At 37.0% G+C, this 17,876-nt stretch overlaps 2 protein-coding genes and 1 pseudogene across 2 annotated transcripts; 2 read left to right on the forward strand and 1 right to left on the reverse strand.

The window, feature by feature from the left end:
* The first annotated feature begins 183 nt into the window (after positions 1–183).
* On the forward strand, positions 184–6,704 carry LOC121239046 (disease resistance protein RUN1-like). Its single transcript, XM_041136164.1, is given in 7 exon segments — positions 184–696; positions 1,166–1,827; positions 1,830–2,263; positions 3,064–3,345; positions 3,444–4,355; positions 4,420–5,152; positions 6,142–6,704. Coding segments are annotated over 6 exon segments (3,324 nt in total). The 5' UTR covers positions 184–196; the 3' UTR covers positions 4,954–5,152; positions 6,142–6,704.
* Positions 6,705–11,327: 4,623 nt separating this feature from the next.
* Positions 11,328–14,033, forward strand: LOC121239519 (putative receptor-like protein kinase At3g47110). The gene is given in 3 exon segments (XM_041136778.1): positions 11,328–12,622; positions 12,867–13,669; positions 13,672–14,033. Coding segments are annotated over 3 exon segments (2,460 nt in total).
* On the reverse strand, positions 13,865–17,654 carry LOC121239048 (annotated as a pseudogene).
* Positions 17,655–17,876: the final 222 nt, after the last annotated feature.

Here is a 17,876-nt window from a genome sequence, read left to right on the forward strand (position 1 = left end):
AGTCTGCTTCAACGACGCCGTCCAGATTCACTTCAGACCACTTCGCAACACTCCACTTCACTGCTGCACTACATGTCTTCCAGTTAGCCCTAAGTTCCTCTAATTCACGCGGCGCCCTAACACGATCTACTGTCGATTTGTGACTTGTCTCCTTGTTTGTTTGGTCAAACTCAACCACAACAAGCTCGCGTTTTCTATGGCTGCTCAAAGTACCCTTCCATCAGCTTCTAAAACTCACTGGGATCATGACGTGTTCCTGAGTTTTAGAGGTGAAGAAACTCGCAAGAACTTCACTGATCACCTCTACTCTGCCTTGGAGCAAGCCGGGATTGACACGTTCCGGGATGACGATGGGCTTGTAAGAGGGGAGAACATCTCTTCTGGATTACTCAACGCAATTCGTGGATCGAGGATTTCAATCGTTGTTTTCTCTAAAGACTATGCTTCTTCTAGGTGGTGCCTTGACGAGCTTGTGGAGATCGTGAAATGTAAGAACACCACAGGCCACACTCTTGTTCCGATTTTTTATAATGTAGATCCTTCGGATGTTCGAAAACAGACTGGAACTTTTGCCGAGGCATTCATCAGGCATGAAGAACGATTTCGGATGGATATGGAAAGGGTGCAGAGGTGGAGAGCAGCTCTTACTGAAGCTGCAAACTGTTCTGGTTACGATCTCTTGAGTGTTGCAAATGGGTACTCTGCTAGGGTCTCTATTAGGCTTTGTTACATGCATTTTTCAGTTTGCTTCATACTTTACTTCAAAAGATATCAGATGCAAGTTTTATTAGGTTGAGCTGAAAATGGATTGACAACGTTTATTATCTAGTCTTGGATGACCTTTTAGATGAATCCTAATTTATAAAATATCATAAACATGAAAGAAATGATAGTGGAGTCTTACTTCCATCTCAAATACAGTTAATGGCTTTATTCAGGAAAAGGGCGCAAAAAAAAAAAAAAAAGAAGGAGAAGTTTTATGCCATGCCAAGGGATAGGACAAGAAATTATACAGAAATATATTTAAATGATATTTCTTTATGTAACTTAAATTACCTAATTTGCTTTCCATGCGATATTAGCCCCAAAAGACTGAGAAGCTAACATATTTTTGGTACCTATGACTAATATTTTTATTTTATTTTTTTATTGATACAAAAATCAGGTATGAATCAAACTTCATTGAAAAGATTGTTGAAGATGTTTCCAATAAAGTAAAGCCCGTTGACTTATTTGTTGCTAAACACCCAGTAGGAGTAAACTCTCGTGTTCAAGAGATGAAAGCTTTGATAAATCTGGGAACAAATGATGTTCGTGTTGTGGGCATCTATGGAATGGGTGGTATAGGGAAAACAACTATAGCAAAAGCTGTCTATAACGAAATATATGATAGATTTAAAGCTAGCAGTTATCTCTCAGACATTAAAGAAAAATCAAAAAGTTGTGATGGTATAGTTCGCTTGCAGGAACAGCTTCTTTCTAATATCTTGAAAATGAAGAATTTGAAGATTGACAGTGTTGATGGAGGAATCAGATTGATTCAGGAAAAAATTCGCGGTAAAAGAATTCTTGTTGTTCTTGATGATGTAGATGACTTGGACCAAGTACACAAATTAGTTGGAAACTTCAAGGCGTTTGGTCTGGGAAGTAGATTGATTTTAACCACAAGAGATGAACATTTGCTAACTCAACTAAAAGTATCTGAAAAATATAAGGTGGGGAATTTGAATCCATCAGAATCTCTTCAACTTTTCAGTTGGTATGCCTTTGAGGTGGACAATCCAAGAGGAAGTTATTCAGAACTTTCAGATAGAGCAGTGAAATACGCTGGGGACTCCCATTAGCTCTTGAGGTTTTGGGATCCTTTCTAAAGAGAAGAAGCATTAGAGAATGGATGAGTAAATTGGAGAAATTACAACGAGTTCCGCACAATAGGATTCAAGAGATACTTAGAATAAGCTTTGATTCACTAGATGTTAAAACGATGGATATATTCCTTGATATTGCATGTTTCTTTATCGGTATGGATAAAGAATATGTCAACAAAATTCTCCATGGGTGTGATCTCTTTCCAGATATTGGTATTAGCATTCTCGTTCAGAGGTCTCTTGTGACAATTGACCTCAAACATAAGTTGAGGATGCATGATCTTATTCGAGATATGGGAAGGGAGATTGTTCGAGAAAGATCACAAGGTTATGTAGAGAAAAGTTGTAGATTGTGGTTTCACGATGATGTGTTAAAAGTGCTAACTCAACATAAGGTAAGAGTCATTTGGACTTATGCATAACCATGCACGCATATCTTTGTTATGCAGGTATGTTTAAGATTATTGTCTTTTTGTCAAGCATGCATCATTGTCTATATGATTTATCAACACATCGACATGATCTTAAATCCAGAGTTTCTTAAAAATCAAGTAAACATCCGACATTTCACAAAGTTTTAAGGAATCTATTACTATATATAAAAGCGGAGTCATATAATTCCGACGTGACATTCTACCCATAAAAGTAGGCATTTTACTCATTAGATTTGAAGTGTTATGTTTATGAAGCGGTAAACCTTTTAAAAGTAATGTTTCATTATGAACCATTGTAACTTTTAAGTTTTAATGTTTCATAATAAACTGCTGTAACTTTTAAGTTTCATTTATTTATGTTTATGAAGCGGTAGACCTTTTAAAAGTAATGTTTCGTTATGAATCATTGTAACTTTTAAGTTTTAATGCTTCATTATGAACTATTGTAAACCGATTCAAGTCTCGACCCAAATACACTATTTCAACATTTATATTGTTTCGTCAAATAAACCGCTTTATAAACCGTTTCGAATTTCTCCACTATAAAACCCGGTCTCTCTCTAAATCTCTCTCCCTCATACACAACATACACAACCATCCGCGCATTGCGCAGGTTATAGGCTCGTTTTAATAATGTCCAAATTACTCGTGTTTTTCTTTGGTTACATGTGCTGAGGACATTTAGAACTACAATTTAAAGATGTTCTAGCTTTAAACAAGTTGAAGATATGCATTGCTAATCTAACTTTCTGTTTTGTTAGGGATCGGATGCAGTGAAGGGTCTTGTCCTAAATCCTCCCGTACTCAAAGATTTACATTTGAAAACAGAGGCATTTGCCAACATGAAGAATTTGATGTTGCTCCAGATCAATAATGTAATTTTAAATCTTGAAGGATGTTTCGAGAATATTTCCAAAGAACTAAGATGGCTTCAGTGGAATAAGTGTCCTCTGAAATATCTACCTTCAAAGATTCATCTAGGGAACCTTGTTGTGCTTGACATGCAGCATAGTAGCATTAAACAAGTCTGGAAGGCGAATGGAGTATGACAACTCTTACTATATGCATATTTTATTCATTTTCGATAACTTTTATTTTCCTTTTTTCTGTAAATTTACAAACGTATAATTTTGTTTCACAGATACTTCAGAAGTTGAAAATCCTTAATCTCGGCTATTCCAAAAATCTTACCAAATCACCATGCTTCATACAAGTCCCACATCTGGAGATGTTGATATTTGAAGGCTGCACAAGCTTGGTTGAGGTTCATGAGTCCATTGGACATTTGGAAAGACTTGTTTTACTGAATTTAGAAGGATGCAAGAATCTAAAGAATCTTCCGACAAGCATTCCTAACTTGGTGTCTCTTGAAACCCTTAATTTGACTGGTTGCTTAAAACTTGACAAGTTACCTGAGCAACTGGGGAATATGATTGCATTAAGAGAGCTGCTTGCAGATAGAACTGCTATTAAGCAATTACCATCCTCTGTTGGTCTTTTGAAGAATCTAAAAATTGTATCATTATCTGCATGTGAAGGAGAACCCTCAAATTCTTGGTTCTCATGTTTTTCATTGTGGTTGTCACCGAAAAGCTCGATCTGTGCAAGTTTGTTGCCAGCTTCTATTTCTGGATTATGCTTTCTGCAAAGACTAGTTCTCAGGCAGTGCAATTTGTCTGAAGATGGATTTCCCGTCAACCTTGAGAGTTTATTTTTTCTCCGAGATTTGGATTTATCAAGAAATGATTTTCGTTACCTACCTTATTGCATCAGTCAGCTTCCAAAAGTACGATATCTGTATTTGAATGAATGCTCGACTCTTCAATCAATTTCAGGACTCCCCGCAAATGTAAGGGTGGTATATGCAAATGACTGCACATCAGTAGAAAGACTCTCCCTTTTGTCAAACGTGGAAAGTAGACGCTTTGTTTTCCTTAGAAACTGCCACAAACTGGTCGAGATTGAAGGCTTGGAGAGTTTGGAACCTTCATCAGTCATTCACATGGAAGGATGCAACAATATGGCCTATGATTTTAGGAACAGTCTTCTCCAGGTTGGCTCTCTCTCTCTCTCTCTCTCTCTCTCATCTTGTGATGTGAGTTTCTCTCTTGAATTAGTGTCCATCGACCAAGCATACCAATCTGTGTGGTGCCATTTTCCTCCCTGGAAGTGAGGTTCCAGATTGGTTCAACTATCAAAACGTTGGATCTTCCATATCCTTTCATGTACCTTCCCTTTCAAAGGGTGAAATCCGGGGCTTGCTGGTTTGCGCTGTTTATGCAGCAGAGGAAGAACCCGAAAGGGAAAGTGCTACTGGCTGTCACATGAAAATCAATAACAGAACTAGAGGCTTCAGATACACTGATTGGAAAACATTGAGTGCCATTTCTATAACTTGTGAAGATCATTTCTTTGTATACCATGCACCACTTCTAAGAAATAAATTGGACATGAAAAGTGGAGACGAAATGGAGGTTTCCATTGAACCATGGAGGGCAGTTAAAGTGGAGAAGTGTGGAATTCATCTAATTGTTGATGAGCCAATTGCAGAAGATGAACCTGGAAGTATGGTCCAACATGTTGATTCGGATACTTATAAGAGTAATTCTATACAACTACCTACTGTGCCGCAACTTCCACACACCAGCTGACATTTTTTTTTTTTTCTAATAATGAAGCTCTCGTTTTGGAGTTTAGTAGAACCAAAATTAACCAATTGAAATCAAAATACAATTCTCCCCCTCCCTGCGTTCCCGCCCTCCCCACCCTTCTGCCCAAGTTTCTCTCTTTCGCACGGTTTTGTCGCACTGCTCGTCCTCCGAACGCCGCCATCTGGTGTCGTCGACAAGGGTAAGAACCGACCGAAAGAAGAATTTTTTTTTCTCTTCATTATGTTTCTCATTGTGTTTGGATCTGCGATACACTGTTTTACTGGATTTGTATTTTTTGTGTGTTTTGGTTGCTGATTTTGGGTATTTTCTCAGTTTCTTCTCAGCCACTATTTTTTTCTGTTTCTGGATACGTATTTGCTTGTTAAGAAAATGTAGGGAAGATCTCAATCCAAATTCTATGTTTGGTGGTGGTTCCCTTTTTATGTTTCTGTTTTAGTGGATGCTAAGCATTTGCTTACATAACTGCAAACATGTAACATTTTTTGTTCAATTCAAAACCTTTTTTCTTGGACTTCTCTTCCTTCTTCTTTGAGTGTGGTGTTGAAATTGTGCTATTCATTATTTCCCCTTTTTCTCTTAGAAAAGAGGTAAAGGATAAAAAAAAATGCAAGAGATTGGTATCTCGATTCTATAGAAGATGATATGATGCTAAATATGGATTATCCATTAGTTTATAATGGTATTTGCACTATTTCTATTTTAGAGGAGTAAATTTGTACAAGAATTATAGATGAGATTTAACTGCCCAAATAAATGTTATATTAGAATTGGCCTTAAAAACTGTGTGGTAGATGAGAAAAAGAAATGGAAATTGACTATAGGTGCCAATAACAATGTGTAATTAAATCTCTGCCGTTGTATTTCACTTATATAAAAAAACAATGTGTAATTAAATACTAGTCATTTATACAAGATGCTGCCTCTGTTCAAAGGGGTGGGGAATACTCATCTAGCATGGTAGTTCTATTCATCGGTCTCAAATGGAATTTGGATTTTAATGCAGGAGCATATTTTATTATTTTGAACCTTGATCATTTTAATGTGGAGAAGGCTGCAACCAAGAGAAAGAAAAAAACAGGTACTAAGTTTTTTTTCTATTAATTGTATATATGTGATGTCTACTGTTTGTTTCCTTTCTAATAGATGTATTTTCATTTTGAAAATTAGACTTGCAGGAAAATATTTGATGACGAACAAGTTGGCGAGGTGCCATACAGTCAAGTTGGTGAGGTCCCATATAGTCAAGCTGGTGGGGTCCCATACAGTCAAGTTGGTGCTAACATTGAAGATGTTGCTGTTGGAACCCAATGTAGTACTGTCACATAACAAATACCATTGGACAATGATGAGATGTGAGGTTGTGATTGAAAATCAATATCCTATTTTTGTTGGGTTTCTTGAAGTATGTTTTAAAAATCTGGAGGCTTTCTTTTGTAGGTTGTGGTTGTAAAAAATGTACAGATTTTGTGAAAATCTGGAGGCTTTCTTTAGTAAGTTGTGGTTGTAAAAAATGTACAGATTTTGTGAAAATCTGGAGGATCTCTTGATGCATTGAATTTGTTTTTACACCGTGTGAATGGCTGTGATTATTTCATTTCTGAGGTGTGTTTTTATTTCTAGGCTATTATAAATGATGTTGCCCCTGAGGCTTACTCTTTATTTTTAGCTATGGCCTCTGTAACTGCTATGACTTCGCAGAAACTAACTTGAAAATACTTGTCATAGTGACTACTGCATATTGAAAACACTTGTCATAGTGATGGAACTACGGCATATAGCATATTGATGTCTATGGTTTCCTTCTGGACTACTGCATATACGATGAGAGTGGAATTGATTGGTAATTATCCAGTGTAGATGAAAACTTTTATCTTCTTTATTCAGGTAACTAGCTGATGCTGGAGAAGTAATAAAGACATGAAGAAGCATTTATCATTTGAACAATAGATTAGAATCAAAGGAATTTAACCTGAGGAAAATTTAATTCTTAGCACGGTGCATTCTGGTGAAGTCAATAAAAGAGGCTTTTGGAATGCTTAATCATTTTTTATGACATTGTTAGATAAATCATTAAATGATAGTTCTTATTGGCGGGGATCCATTTGATAGGCAAGCCAAAGAAGATCATAAATTCTATTTGCAGTCCCCACTTAGAGACTGTATGTGCAGGCCTTTTATTAAATGAAAAAAAATATCATTTTAGGAGGGATATTTTTATAATTTTAAAGATAAAATTACCTAGACTTGCATAAATAGGGACTGCACGTAGCATTGCTCGAAGAAGATATTGCCATACAGTTTGGCCTTGTCTCCTCCAGGATCATTAACTCTATTTTTTCCCTGCCACGCAAATTGTTTTGTGGCAATTATTTTCTGCCTCAAATTTGTTGCTGCAAGTAGTTTTGTTCCATTACAAAATAAATGGTATAAGCAAAGTACCAAACAAATCTCCACTGTCACAACCATCGGTACACGTACAGTACCATTCTCACAAATAAAAATTTTAACATCCATTACCATACTCAAATCTTACCACATTTACAAGATCCATTTACAATTAACTGTAACACGATACATATATCATCCGAACCAACAAAAAACTACTAGAATAGAACACATCCAATACAGACACAAAAAATATACGTGCATATCTGTAAAGCAAATGCCTAGGAAGATGCTTCTGTGCCAGCAAAGGACTATGACTAGAGGCATCATGGAGGTGGTTACCAGCATAACAGTTATAACTGCCAAACCTGTTCAAAAGAAGAAGATGATGTAAAAGTGATGATGACTAGAGCCCATGAAACATTATGTTCATGATTAGAACTCACAAAGGCTTATACACGAGGCCAAAATTAGAGGGCTACCAAAGAATCGTGTGATAAAAATCCCACTAGATACAAAGAAAAAGGAAGAAAAATAGGGAGATATAGAATAAGAAAAAGAACAACTTGATGTAAATGTTTTGTGTGAACAACTTGGAAAGCAACCCAAAGCAGAGCACTGCTTGATAATAGAGAAAGTCCCAGTAATGATGGCTTGGCTTCCCACCACGGCCGCAAGTATGGCTATTCCCAGAACATGCCATCTCATTTTCTCTGAAAGAATAAGGTTAGTACTTCAAATTAGTCAATTCCCAAACCAAGAGTTAAACTGGATGCCTATTGAGCGCACATCAAATGATATTTCACAACAAATAGAGTATCTATGGCAATTGAAGTTTTCAATTACTTGTAGACTTGTAGTAGTGATGACTTGATGCGGTGGCAGTGATAGTCTCACTTCTAGAAAGCCCATTGGAAAGTTTGGGTTGGTAAAGAGCAGATTCAATTAAGAGTAATTTTACGTATAATCGTAAAGTATATAAACGTCGCGTAATCGCTTTGAAAAAGAGTAGGGTCTACTATTAAAAAATTAATTTTTTTCATGTGAGTCCCATGCTTTATTCATTTTTTTTAAAGTGATTACGTGGCAGTTACACAATTCATGATTGTAAATATATTTTCTCTTCAATTAAATTCATATGTTTTGCATCATTCAAACCAGCTATTGAATTTTTTGCTGAACTGCAGCTAATACAAGTATTTGGTTATCAAACATTTATTTTTCCCAACTTTTGCGACAAACAGATTTAGGTCATGATTCTCTTTGATTTTTATTATAATTATATCATTCTATCATTGTTCAGAAAATATTGTCTAAAAAAATTGCTTGTTTAGACTGAGTACTTTTCATGATTTATGAACACTTTTTTTTCTTTTTTTTTTTCCTTTCAAGCGAGTACCGAAGAACACCATTCTTACCTGATGCATATTGGTTGTGTCTATGAATATTCTCTTTGAATATGATCAAGTGTCCACAATATGATTGCAGATTTTTAGAAAATAAAAAATAGAAAATAGAAAATAGAAAACAAAAAACCCACATCAGAAATCACTTCCAAAAATCACATAAAAATTATAAGCAAAGGGTCAAAATACTTTCATGGGTCTCAAAAGCCCCTTGAAAAGTAGAGAACCCAAAAGAATCAAGGGATTTTCTAATTGGGATGAGCAGGTTAGATGTTACAGTCATATTTCCAGTTATGCATTTGTAGATCAATGCTGGGTGTTCTAAATCCATCCATTGAGATGGAGTGAATGGCCCTCGGGCTAAAAAACCATGCAGCACGCTTGAACCATCCAAGCTCCCATGGCAATAGCTTGAAAACGGAAAACCAAAAATTAGGGACTCACGTGGAAAGTAGTTCTCAGATGAGAAAGATGATCGTTGTGGAGAGAGAGCTTTTTTCTTAGGGATTCATGGGGGGAAGAGAGGATAGGGCTTAGTTACTGACTCGGAATATAAGTAAACCGAGTTTGCCGCATCAGCATTCGTGCGTCGTGTGATAAAAAATTGGGTGAAGTTTAGATTTTTCCTGCTTATAAAAAATTAAAAATGGTGCTTGCCATGGAGGGAAGATTTCCGATAGCCATTTTGAATATTTAGAGTAACACTAAAGGTCGGTTTAGATTTAGAGATGTGGTGAGATGTTTTTAAATAAAAGATAAAAGTAAAAAAAAATATTATTAAAATATTATTATTATTTTAAAATTTAAAAAAATTAAATTATTTATTATATTTTATATAAAAATTTAAAAAATTTATAATAATAAAATAAGATAAAATAAAACATTTTCTGAACCAGATTGAGCTTAAATATAAGTTTAGAGCCTGACATATAAAGTCTTCTTTTAAAAAGTTGGATCCACCAGAAAAAGTGCGAATTAGCCATCATTATGTACAAATATTTTGTAATGGGATGGGTATCCTTTCTGTTTATATATTTATAAAAAATCCTAATATTTGTAATTTTATTTACATAAGTACATGTACTGATATGTTAGTTATTGAAAATAGTAAAAATTTTAGAATTTAAATTAAATAAAAAAACACTGATAACATGAGAGTATCATTTAGTACCTATAATATTATATGTAAAATTGTACGTACTATAATGCTACTCCTGTAGGGACAAAACATTTATAATAAGACTCGGCTAGATGATGTTAATAGAAATGATATTAATATAGCATTTTTATAATTTTATTTTAATTAAATGAAACGTCGTTTTTATAAAATTTGAATTTCAGATAAAAAATTATTGTCTATGATGAAATGTTATTATTATTTTAGTTGACAGAAAAGGCTTTTACATCAGCGTTACGTTCAGTGCATAAAAAATTGAGTATAATTTTGTTTTTGTTTTTTTTTTTTTGTGGTCTAAGAATTTTGTGCTCAAGCTTATAATATTGTCTTGATCATATCTTCAGTCAAATTATTATATATAACGCTAATCGTGAACGATATGTCTGGATGAGAGACTTCAAACTAGAGTTTCACTTAAAGATCATGAGATCTTCACATCATTTAGGTTAATTAATTAGCAAGTTATATGAGCTTGTTATAACCTCAGGAATGATGCATTATATATTTTCCTCGAAATAGCCACAGGATTAATGATGGTATTGATGATCAAGCTAGCTAGGGGAGAAATTAAGAGAAGAAGGTGAAATAGTTCTATATATTTCAAGTAGCAATCGATGGTCGGTATTTAATTAAATGTCGTGTGAGTAATTTTCATAGATGTAATGATCATGATCTCATAGATCATGATCATCATCTCTATCTTCTAATTTGACTTTACTCCATCGTATCATTTTCACCGAGACAATAACGGATGTGAGATCATGAGACGAGCACATTAATGCAAATAGGGTGTGACCTGGTCGTGAAGATATCATCATATTGACGATCATGAATAGAAAAAGTAGAAGAGCCTTGATTTTGGATTACCTAAAATTAATATTTTCTGTCACGTTCAACAAGATGATCAATATATGCAAGAAAGTGAAATCTCTATCATGCACCAAGTCATGAAGAGAAGAGGTAAAAGGAACTTGAAATTAACAATAGATCAGATAATATCATGTAATATTAAAAGGTGATTGCTTCTAAATAAAGACTCTAAACCATTTCAACGAATTCAAAAGTCATGCATATAATATATATAATGTGCAGTTGCGTGAGTACCAAGAGAAAATAAACAAAAATATTAAGTGGATTTTCTTTCATTGTTTCATCAGATAATAGATGTCAGCTGATTTCATAAGCATGCATGCATGAACCACTAAAATCGTACCGAGAATTTATAATTACCTATAGGCACTCTCTTTTCCCGAAATTATCCTTGCTTTTGAAACCCAAAACAGATTTATATATATATAGGCACACACCCAAACATATAGATATACATGTTGGAGTTCTCTTCCCACTTCAGCTTCACCCTGTGGCATCAACTTTCTTCCTCCTACATGGAGCGTTCTGTTATGAGTGTAAGGCAATACTTGTCAATAACCTTCTGTGACATCCTTCTCCTGTTCCTTTCTTTGTCAATTCCAAAAGTTTCCACGGCTACCACATTTTCAAACGAGACTGACAAACTTGCACTGCTTGAATTCAAGTCCCACGTAGATCAAGACCCCCTTAATGTCCTGGCTACTTGGAATGAGTCTTTCCATTTTTGCCACTGGCTTGGGATCACCTGTGGCAACAAACACCAAAGAGTCATTGGTTTGGACCTAAAAGACAAGAACATGGTTGGCACCATATCACCCTACATTGGAAATCTTTCTTTCCTTCGATCCCTCAACCTTGCAATTAACTCCTTTTATGGTCGAATCCCCTCGGAAGCTGGTCATTTGATCAGGCTTCAGAGTTTAAACCTGAGTTCTAACTCATTGGAAGGAGAAATTCCTGTCAATCTCTCTCACTGTTCCAACCTTATGTATCTTGGTCTCCAGTACAACCATCTAGTGCAACAAATACCATCTGAACTTGGCTCTTTGTCCAAACTCAAGAATCTATATCTTGCCAAAAACCAGTTAAGTGGAAAGTTCCCACCTTCTCTGGGAAACCTGTCTTCTCTCCAACATCTTTGGTTTTCATATAACAATTTGGAGGGAGAAATTCCAGATACATTATCCCAGATGATAAGTTTGGAAACTTTTCAAGTAGGCAAGAATAATCTTTCTGGTGTGTTTCCACTTTTCCTTTACAATTTTTCATCAATCAAAGTCATTTCCTTGGCTTTCAACAACTTTTCTGGTGACCTCAGGCCTGACTTAGGCATTACACTTCCAAATCTTCAAAAGCTTGCTATGGCAGGAAACAAATTTACAGGAAGCATTCCAGCTGCATTGTCCAATGCTTCAGATTTTCAAGAAATTGATATCCCTATGAATTATTTTACTGGAAACATACCTATGGAGTTTGGTAATCTACGAAATCTTACATGGCTTAATGCAAACATGAATCTTCTTGGAAATTATTCAGTTGACGATTTGAGTTTTCTTAGACCTTTGACCAATTGCAGCCAGTTACAGACGCTCGATATCAGCTACAACCGGCTTGGAGGTGAGCTGCCTGATGCGATAACAAACTTCTCAACCCAAATAACATGGCTACAGTTAGGAGGGAATTTGATTGGGGGAAGCATACCTATGAAGGTATCAAATCTAGTTAGCCTAACTCAACTTGGTCTGGAACAGAATTTGTTAACGGGAAATATTCCAGTTTCAATTGGTGAGCTCTCAAACTTGAAAAGATTGTACTTATGTGAAAACAACTTGACAGGGAGATCCCGACTTCTCTTGGCAACATGACTCAATTGTTGGAGCTCTATTTGTATAATAACAGTTTGGAAGGAATCATACCCTCAAGTCTTGGAATGTGTAGCCACCTGCAAGATGTACAACTTTTTCATAATAAACTAAATGGCACTATACCCAAGAAACTCCTTAGTCTTCCAGCCCTTTCTCGAGTCCTTAGTGTGTCTCATAACTATTTGACAGGAAGCTTGCCACCAGAAGTTGGAAACCTGAACACTCTTGTTTACCTAGATGTTTCATTCAACAAATTTTCCAAAGAGATTCCCGCGGAACTAGGGATTGTTTGGGGTTGGAAGCACTTTATGTGCAAGGGAACTTCTTTGAAGGAACCATTCCAGATTTAAGTAAGTTAAGGGGTATTCAATATCTTGATCTTTCCCACAACAACTTGACTGGCCAAATTCCAAGCTATATGGTTAGTTTTTCCATGTTGATAAACTTGAATCTGTCTATCAACAATCTTGAGGGAGAGGTGCCCATACAGGGGGTCTTCAGAAATGCAACTGCAATTGAAGTATATGGCAACAGTGGGCTTTGTGGGGGAATCCAAGAGCTGCAATTGCGCGCATGTTCCAATAAGCATAGAAATCGTGTTCTTTTTAAGTTGATTCTAGCAATAGGCATTCCTGCTTTCTCCGTGGTGGTGTTGTCTTTGATTTCCCTGTGCTGGTTGAGAAAGTCGATAAAAAATGTCTTCCCACGTCTACCTTTGGGCACTACCTTTGGGCACTTCTACCAAAAGATTTCTTATCAAGAACTACTCAATGCAACTGATGGATTCTCTGAGATGAATTTAATTGGTTCAGGTAATTTTGGTACTGTCTATAAAGGAAAGCTTGGTCTCGATGAAGTCAGTGTTGCAGTCAAGGTACTCAACCTAAAAAAGAAGGGAGCGTCCAGAAGCTTCATCGCTGAATGCCAAGCCTTAAGGAGCATCCGGCATCGAAACCTAGTTAATATTTTAACTGCTTGCTCAAGTATTGACTATGGGGCCAAGATTTCAAAGCTTTAGTATATGAGTTCATGCCAAATGGGAACTTGGACATGTGGTTGCATCCAAAAGATGGGCTCAAGCAGTTGAGAAATTTAAGCCTTCTTCAGAGAGTAAACATTGCAATAGATGTGGCTTCTGCTTTGCTTTATCTTCATCATGAATGCCATATACCGATTATTCACTGTGATTTAAAGCCAAGCAATATTCTTCTCGATGATGATATGACTGCTCGTATAAGTGATTTTGGTTTGGCACGACTCCTTTCAGAATCGAGTAAGCATGCTTTTCCTAGTCAATTAAGCTCAGCTGGGATTAAAGGAACCGTTGGGTATGCTGCTCCAGGTACTGTTTCATGATTTCTCATTTGTTTAGTGTCAAATGATAAGGAAAAAGGAAATAAAGAACAAAAACAATTGGATGTTTATGATATTGGATTTACTTCTATACAAATTGATCGAAAGAAGTCATCAATAATCAAAACAAGGAAGCCCACCAAAAAATGTCTGTGTCACCCATTATTACCATGATGACAATCACTATAAGGTGAAGTAGATTCTAGTTGTTCCCCCCCCCCCCCCCCCCCCCCCCCCCCCCCCCCCCCCAAGAAGATTCTAGTTTTAAAGCATTGAGTAAGAGCTTGTTGTTGGCTTGTCAGAGTTCTTTAAATTCTTGCAGAGTATGGAATGGGAGGTCAGCTGTCAGCTAATGGAGATGTGTACAGCTTTGGGATCCTCTTGTTGGAGATGTTCTCTGGAAGAAGACCCACAGATGAACTTTTCAAAGACGACCTGAACCTCCACAAATTAGTCAAACTGGCATTGCCGGGACGAGTAATGGAGATTCTGGACGAATCAGTTTTGAACGAAGTAGGCGAAACTAAGAATTTGGTTACATGTAGGAGTGACTGGACAAGCTGTGAACAGACTGAAGGCTTGATATTGGTCTTTCAGATTGGCCTTGCATGTTCAGTAGAATCTCCGAAGGGCAGAATGGACATGAGAAGAGCTACAACGGAATTGCTTTCAATCAGAGACAGACTCCTTGGGAAAGCAGACCAGAACGTGCATAATGGAAATGAGAAAAGCAGATCAGTTATAACAGGTAAAGTTTCTGAAAAATGTCAATGAGGGTAGTTTTCCATTTTCTACAACTCAAGGGGGTTAGAACACTTTTCTTTGTCTAATATACAGAAAATAACATACTCTTGGCGCCGTTTAGAAGCAGCATATCCTGATGAAGCAGCAACTATGCGCTTGGTGATGTTGTAAATTAATTAAATAAACGCAGCAAAGTTAAGATACTTTCACTGTTGTTTATTTTCCTTTCCTTTCCAGGATTTGTTTCTACGTATATAGGTTTTTCCCTTCTACTTTTTATATATTTTTTCTCCCGATATAATTTCCACAATATCTATTAGACATACAAAATCATGCATATTTTTAAATATTGAAGGGTTTAAAGGGTTTCTTACAATCTCTCAAAAGGAAAAAGAACTCCAAAAATGCTCCTGATTGACATTTTTTTTTTCTATAAGTACAAATTTTCATTTCTTCCTAAATTTATCCTCAGCTAATCAACTTGATATTTCCTGAGACTTGTGGCCAAGCTCAATCATCACATTGATTGACTGAACTTGCTTTTTGGTGCTTAAATAATTATTTAGCCATTGCCAAAATCACTTCAAGAGTATGAGATGAGATCTTCACAACAAATGCTTTCCATATTCATCAATAATCCATACATGAGCAATACCCTTCTCTAAAATAGTGAAATCGATAACGATCTCTCAGAAGTATCTCTCTACCGTAAAGCCTAGATATGAGCTTAGCAACTGAGTACCAGTCCCCACAAATACGGAGATTCTTCACAACCCGAATCGGTTGAGACGGGACCATAGTAATAAGCCCAAAGGCAATTGCTAACTTCTCACTGTGAAGGTTTAGATCCTGCTCCTTCATGTCTTCTTCTTCAACAAGTTGCAGGAGGTAAGACTTGTTTGGTACATAACCAATTGATTTCAATCTTGCTGCAACCTCATCCAACTTAGAGTAGATTTCCATGGATAATGGATGAGAACTATCACCTGCCGGAAACTCATGAACAATACCGTTGACCTCAATTGAGCTACAACCAGGTTCTTTCTTTAGACCAGAATCTCTCATGACCTTCCTTAGCCCTGAAACTCTATCCCACTTCCCTGTTTTAGCATAAATGTTTGATAAAAGCACATAGGCTCCATGATTTCTAGGGTCCAACTCAAGCAAATTGCTACAAGCCTTTTCAACAAGCTCAAGATTCCCATGAAGTCTACAGGCCCCAAGCAGAGCCCCCCATACAGAAGCAGTACGAGCTATGGGCATTTTTTCTATCAGTTCGACTGCTTCATCCAGAAGGCCTGACCGGCCAAGAACATCAACCATACAAGCATAGTGCTTTTCTCCAGGCACAACCCCATGAACTGACTGCATTTGATAGAATAAGGTTCGTCCCTCATTTACTAATCCTGTGTGGCTACAGGCGCATAACACATTGGTAAAAGTCACAGCATTGGGCTGGACCTTTGCTTATAACATTTTCTAGAACAAATCTATTGCAGCTCTCCCATGCCCATGCATTGCCAGACCAGAAATCATGGCACTCCAAACAAACAAATCTTTGCTTTCCGCTGAATAGAATACCTCGAGTGCCTTCTCTAGATCCCCACCCTTAGAATACATGTCAATGAGTGAGGTCGTGAGATGACAATTTAACTTAATCCTCCGCTTCTTTATATACACGTGGATCCACCTGCCTAAATCCATGGCTCCCAACTGAGCAGAAGCTGACAGAGCACACACAAGAGTGACCTCATCTGGTTTTGCATCCTTTCTGAGCTGTAATTCGTGGAAAATAGTCAAAGCCTCATTTGGCTTACTATTCTGTTCATAAGTAGAAATGAGAGCGTTCCATGCAGCAATATCTTGACAAGGCATTGCGTCAAAAACACGCCAAGCCTCGTCATACTCCCCTAACTTAGCATATCCATCAAGTATAGTTGTCCAAGTGAAAATATCTCTCTCTTGCATCCCATCAAACCATTTTTTTGCCTCTTCAACACTTCCACATTTCATATACATATCAAGTATTGCATTACTCGAAGTCAAGCTTACACTAATCTCATTCTTTTCAATATACGAACACACCCACCTCCCAAACTCCAAATCCAACTTCTTCGCGCAGGCCGAAAGGATACCCACCATCGTCACATCATTTGGCTTCACATTCTCCTTCTCCATTCTCCTAAATACGTCCAGTGCCTCTTCGAGATAACCTCCTCGGGCAAAACCCATGATGATAGAATTCCAAGAAACAACATCTTTCCGTGGAATCTTTACAAACACCCCATAAGCCAAATCCAAATTCCCACATGAACCATAAAAATGCACGAGCGAATTGAGAACAATGATATCGAAACTTAGGGATGCTTTAATCACCATCCCATGAAACATTTTGCCAACCTGAAAAGCTTTAAGCTCCGAAGCTGCCTTGAGTAAGAAAGGAAAAGTAAATTTATCCGGGAGATGTTCACATTGAAGAAGCATTTGCAGATAAAGTAAGAGGCTCTGAGTAGGGTCTGGGCTGGACGCGTAAGCGCGAATGAGGGTGTTCCAAGTGTAGAGATTCGATTGGGGAATTTGATCGATTACTTGGCGAGTGTAGTCGAGGCTCGAGAACGGTGATAAGGCACTCGCTGTGATGAGCTTACTGGCAGAGAAAGGGTCGAAGAAGATGCCACTACGGAGCATTTGAGCATGGACTTGCTTTAGGCTCTTTAAACTTGTGCATTGGCTGATTAGTAAAACTGTCGGGTGGTTTGCGAAATACCGGTCGTCATCAATTGTTGGGGAGGCAGAGTTTGGGAGGTTGGTGTGACGTGAGAGAGAAAGAAGTGGGGTAATAAGAGTTGCCATGGGTGGTTTCTGGGTCCTTTGCCCAAAGGCTTTGTCTTTAGTTTTATCCACTGTTGAATGGGTTTACAGGAACATTAGTATGAGAGCATTTAATAATAAATTAATATTTGCAATTGTTTAATATATATTATTTTATAGAACTATTCTATACATCAGTCTATAGTCGTAGTACACCTCATATGATGTTTTTTTTTTTTCTTTTTTTTTACCACATGAGGTGTGCTGCGTGTGCTGCGGCTATAGGCTGAT

Source organism: Juglans microcarpa x Juglans regia, chromosome 7D, assembly GCF_004785595.1.
Source record: "Juglans microcarpa x Juglans regia isolate MS1-56 chromosome 7D, Jm3101_v1.0, whole genome shotgun sequence".
In the NCBI taxonomy this organism is placed as follows: domain Eukaryota; kingdom Viridiplantae; phylum Streptophyta; class Magnoliopsida; order Fagales; family Juglandaceae; genus Juglans; species Juglans microcarpa x Juglans regia.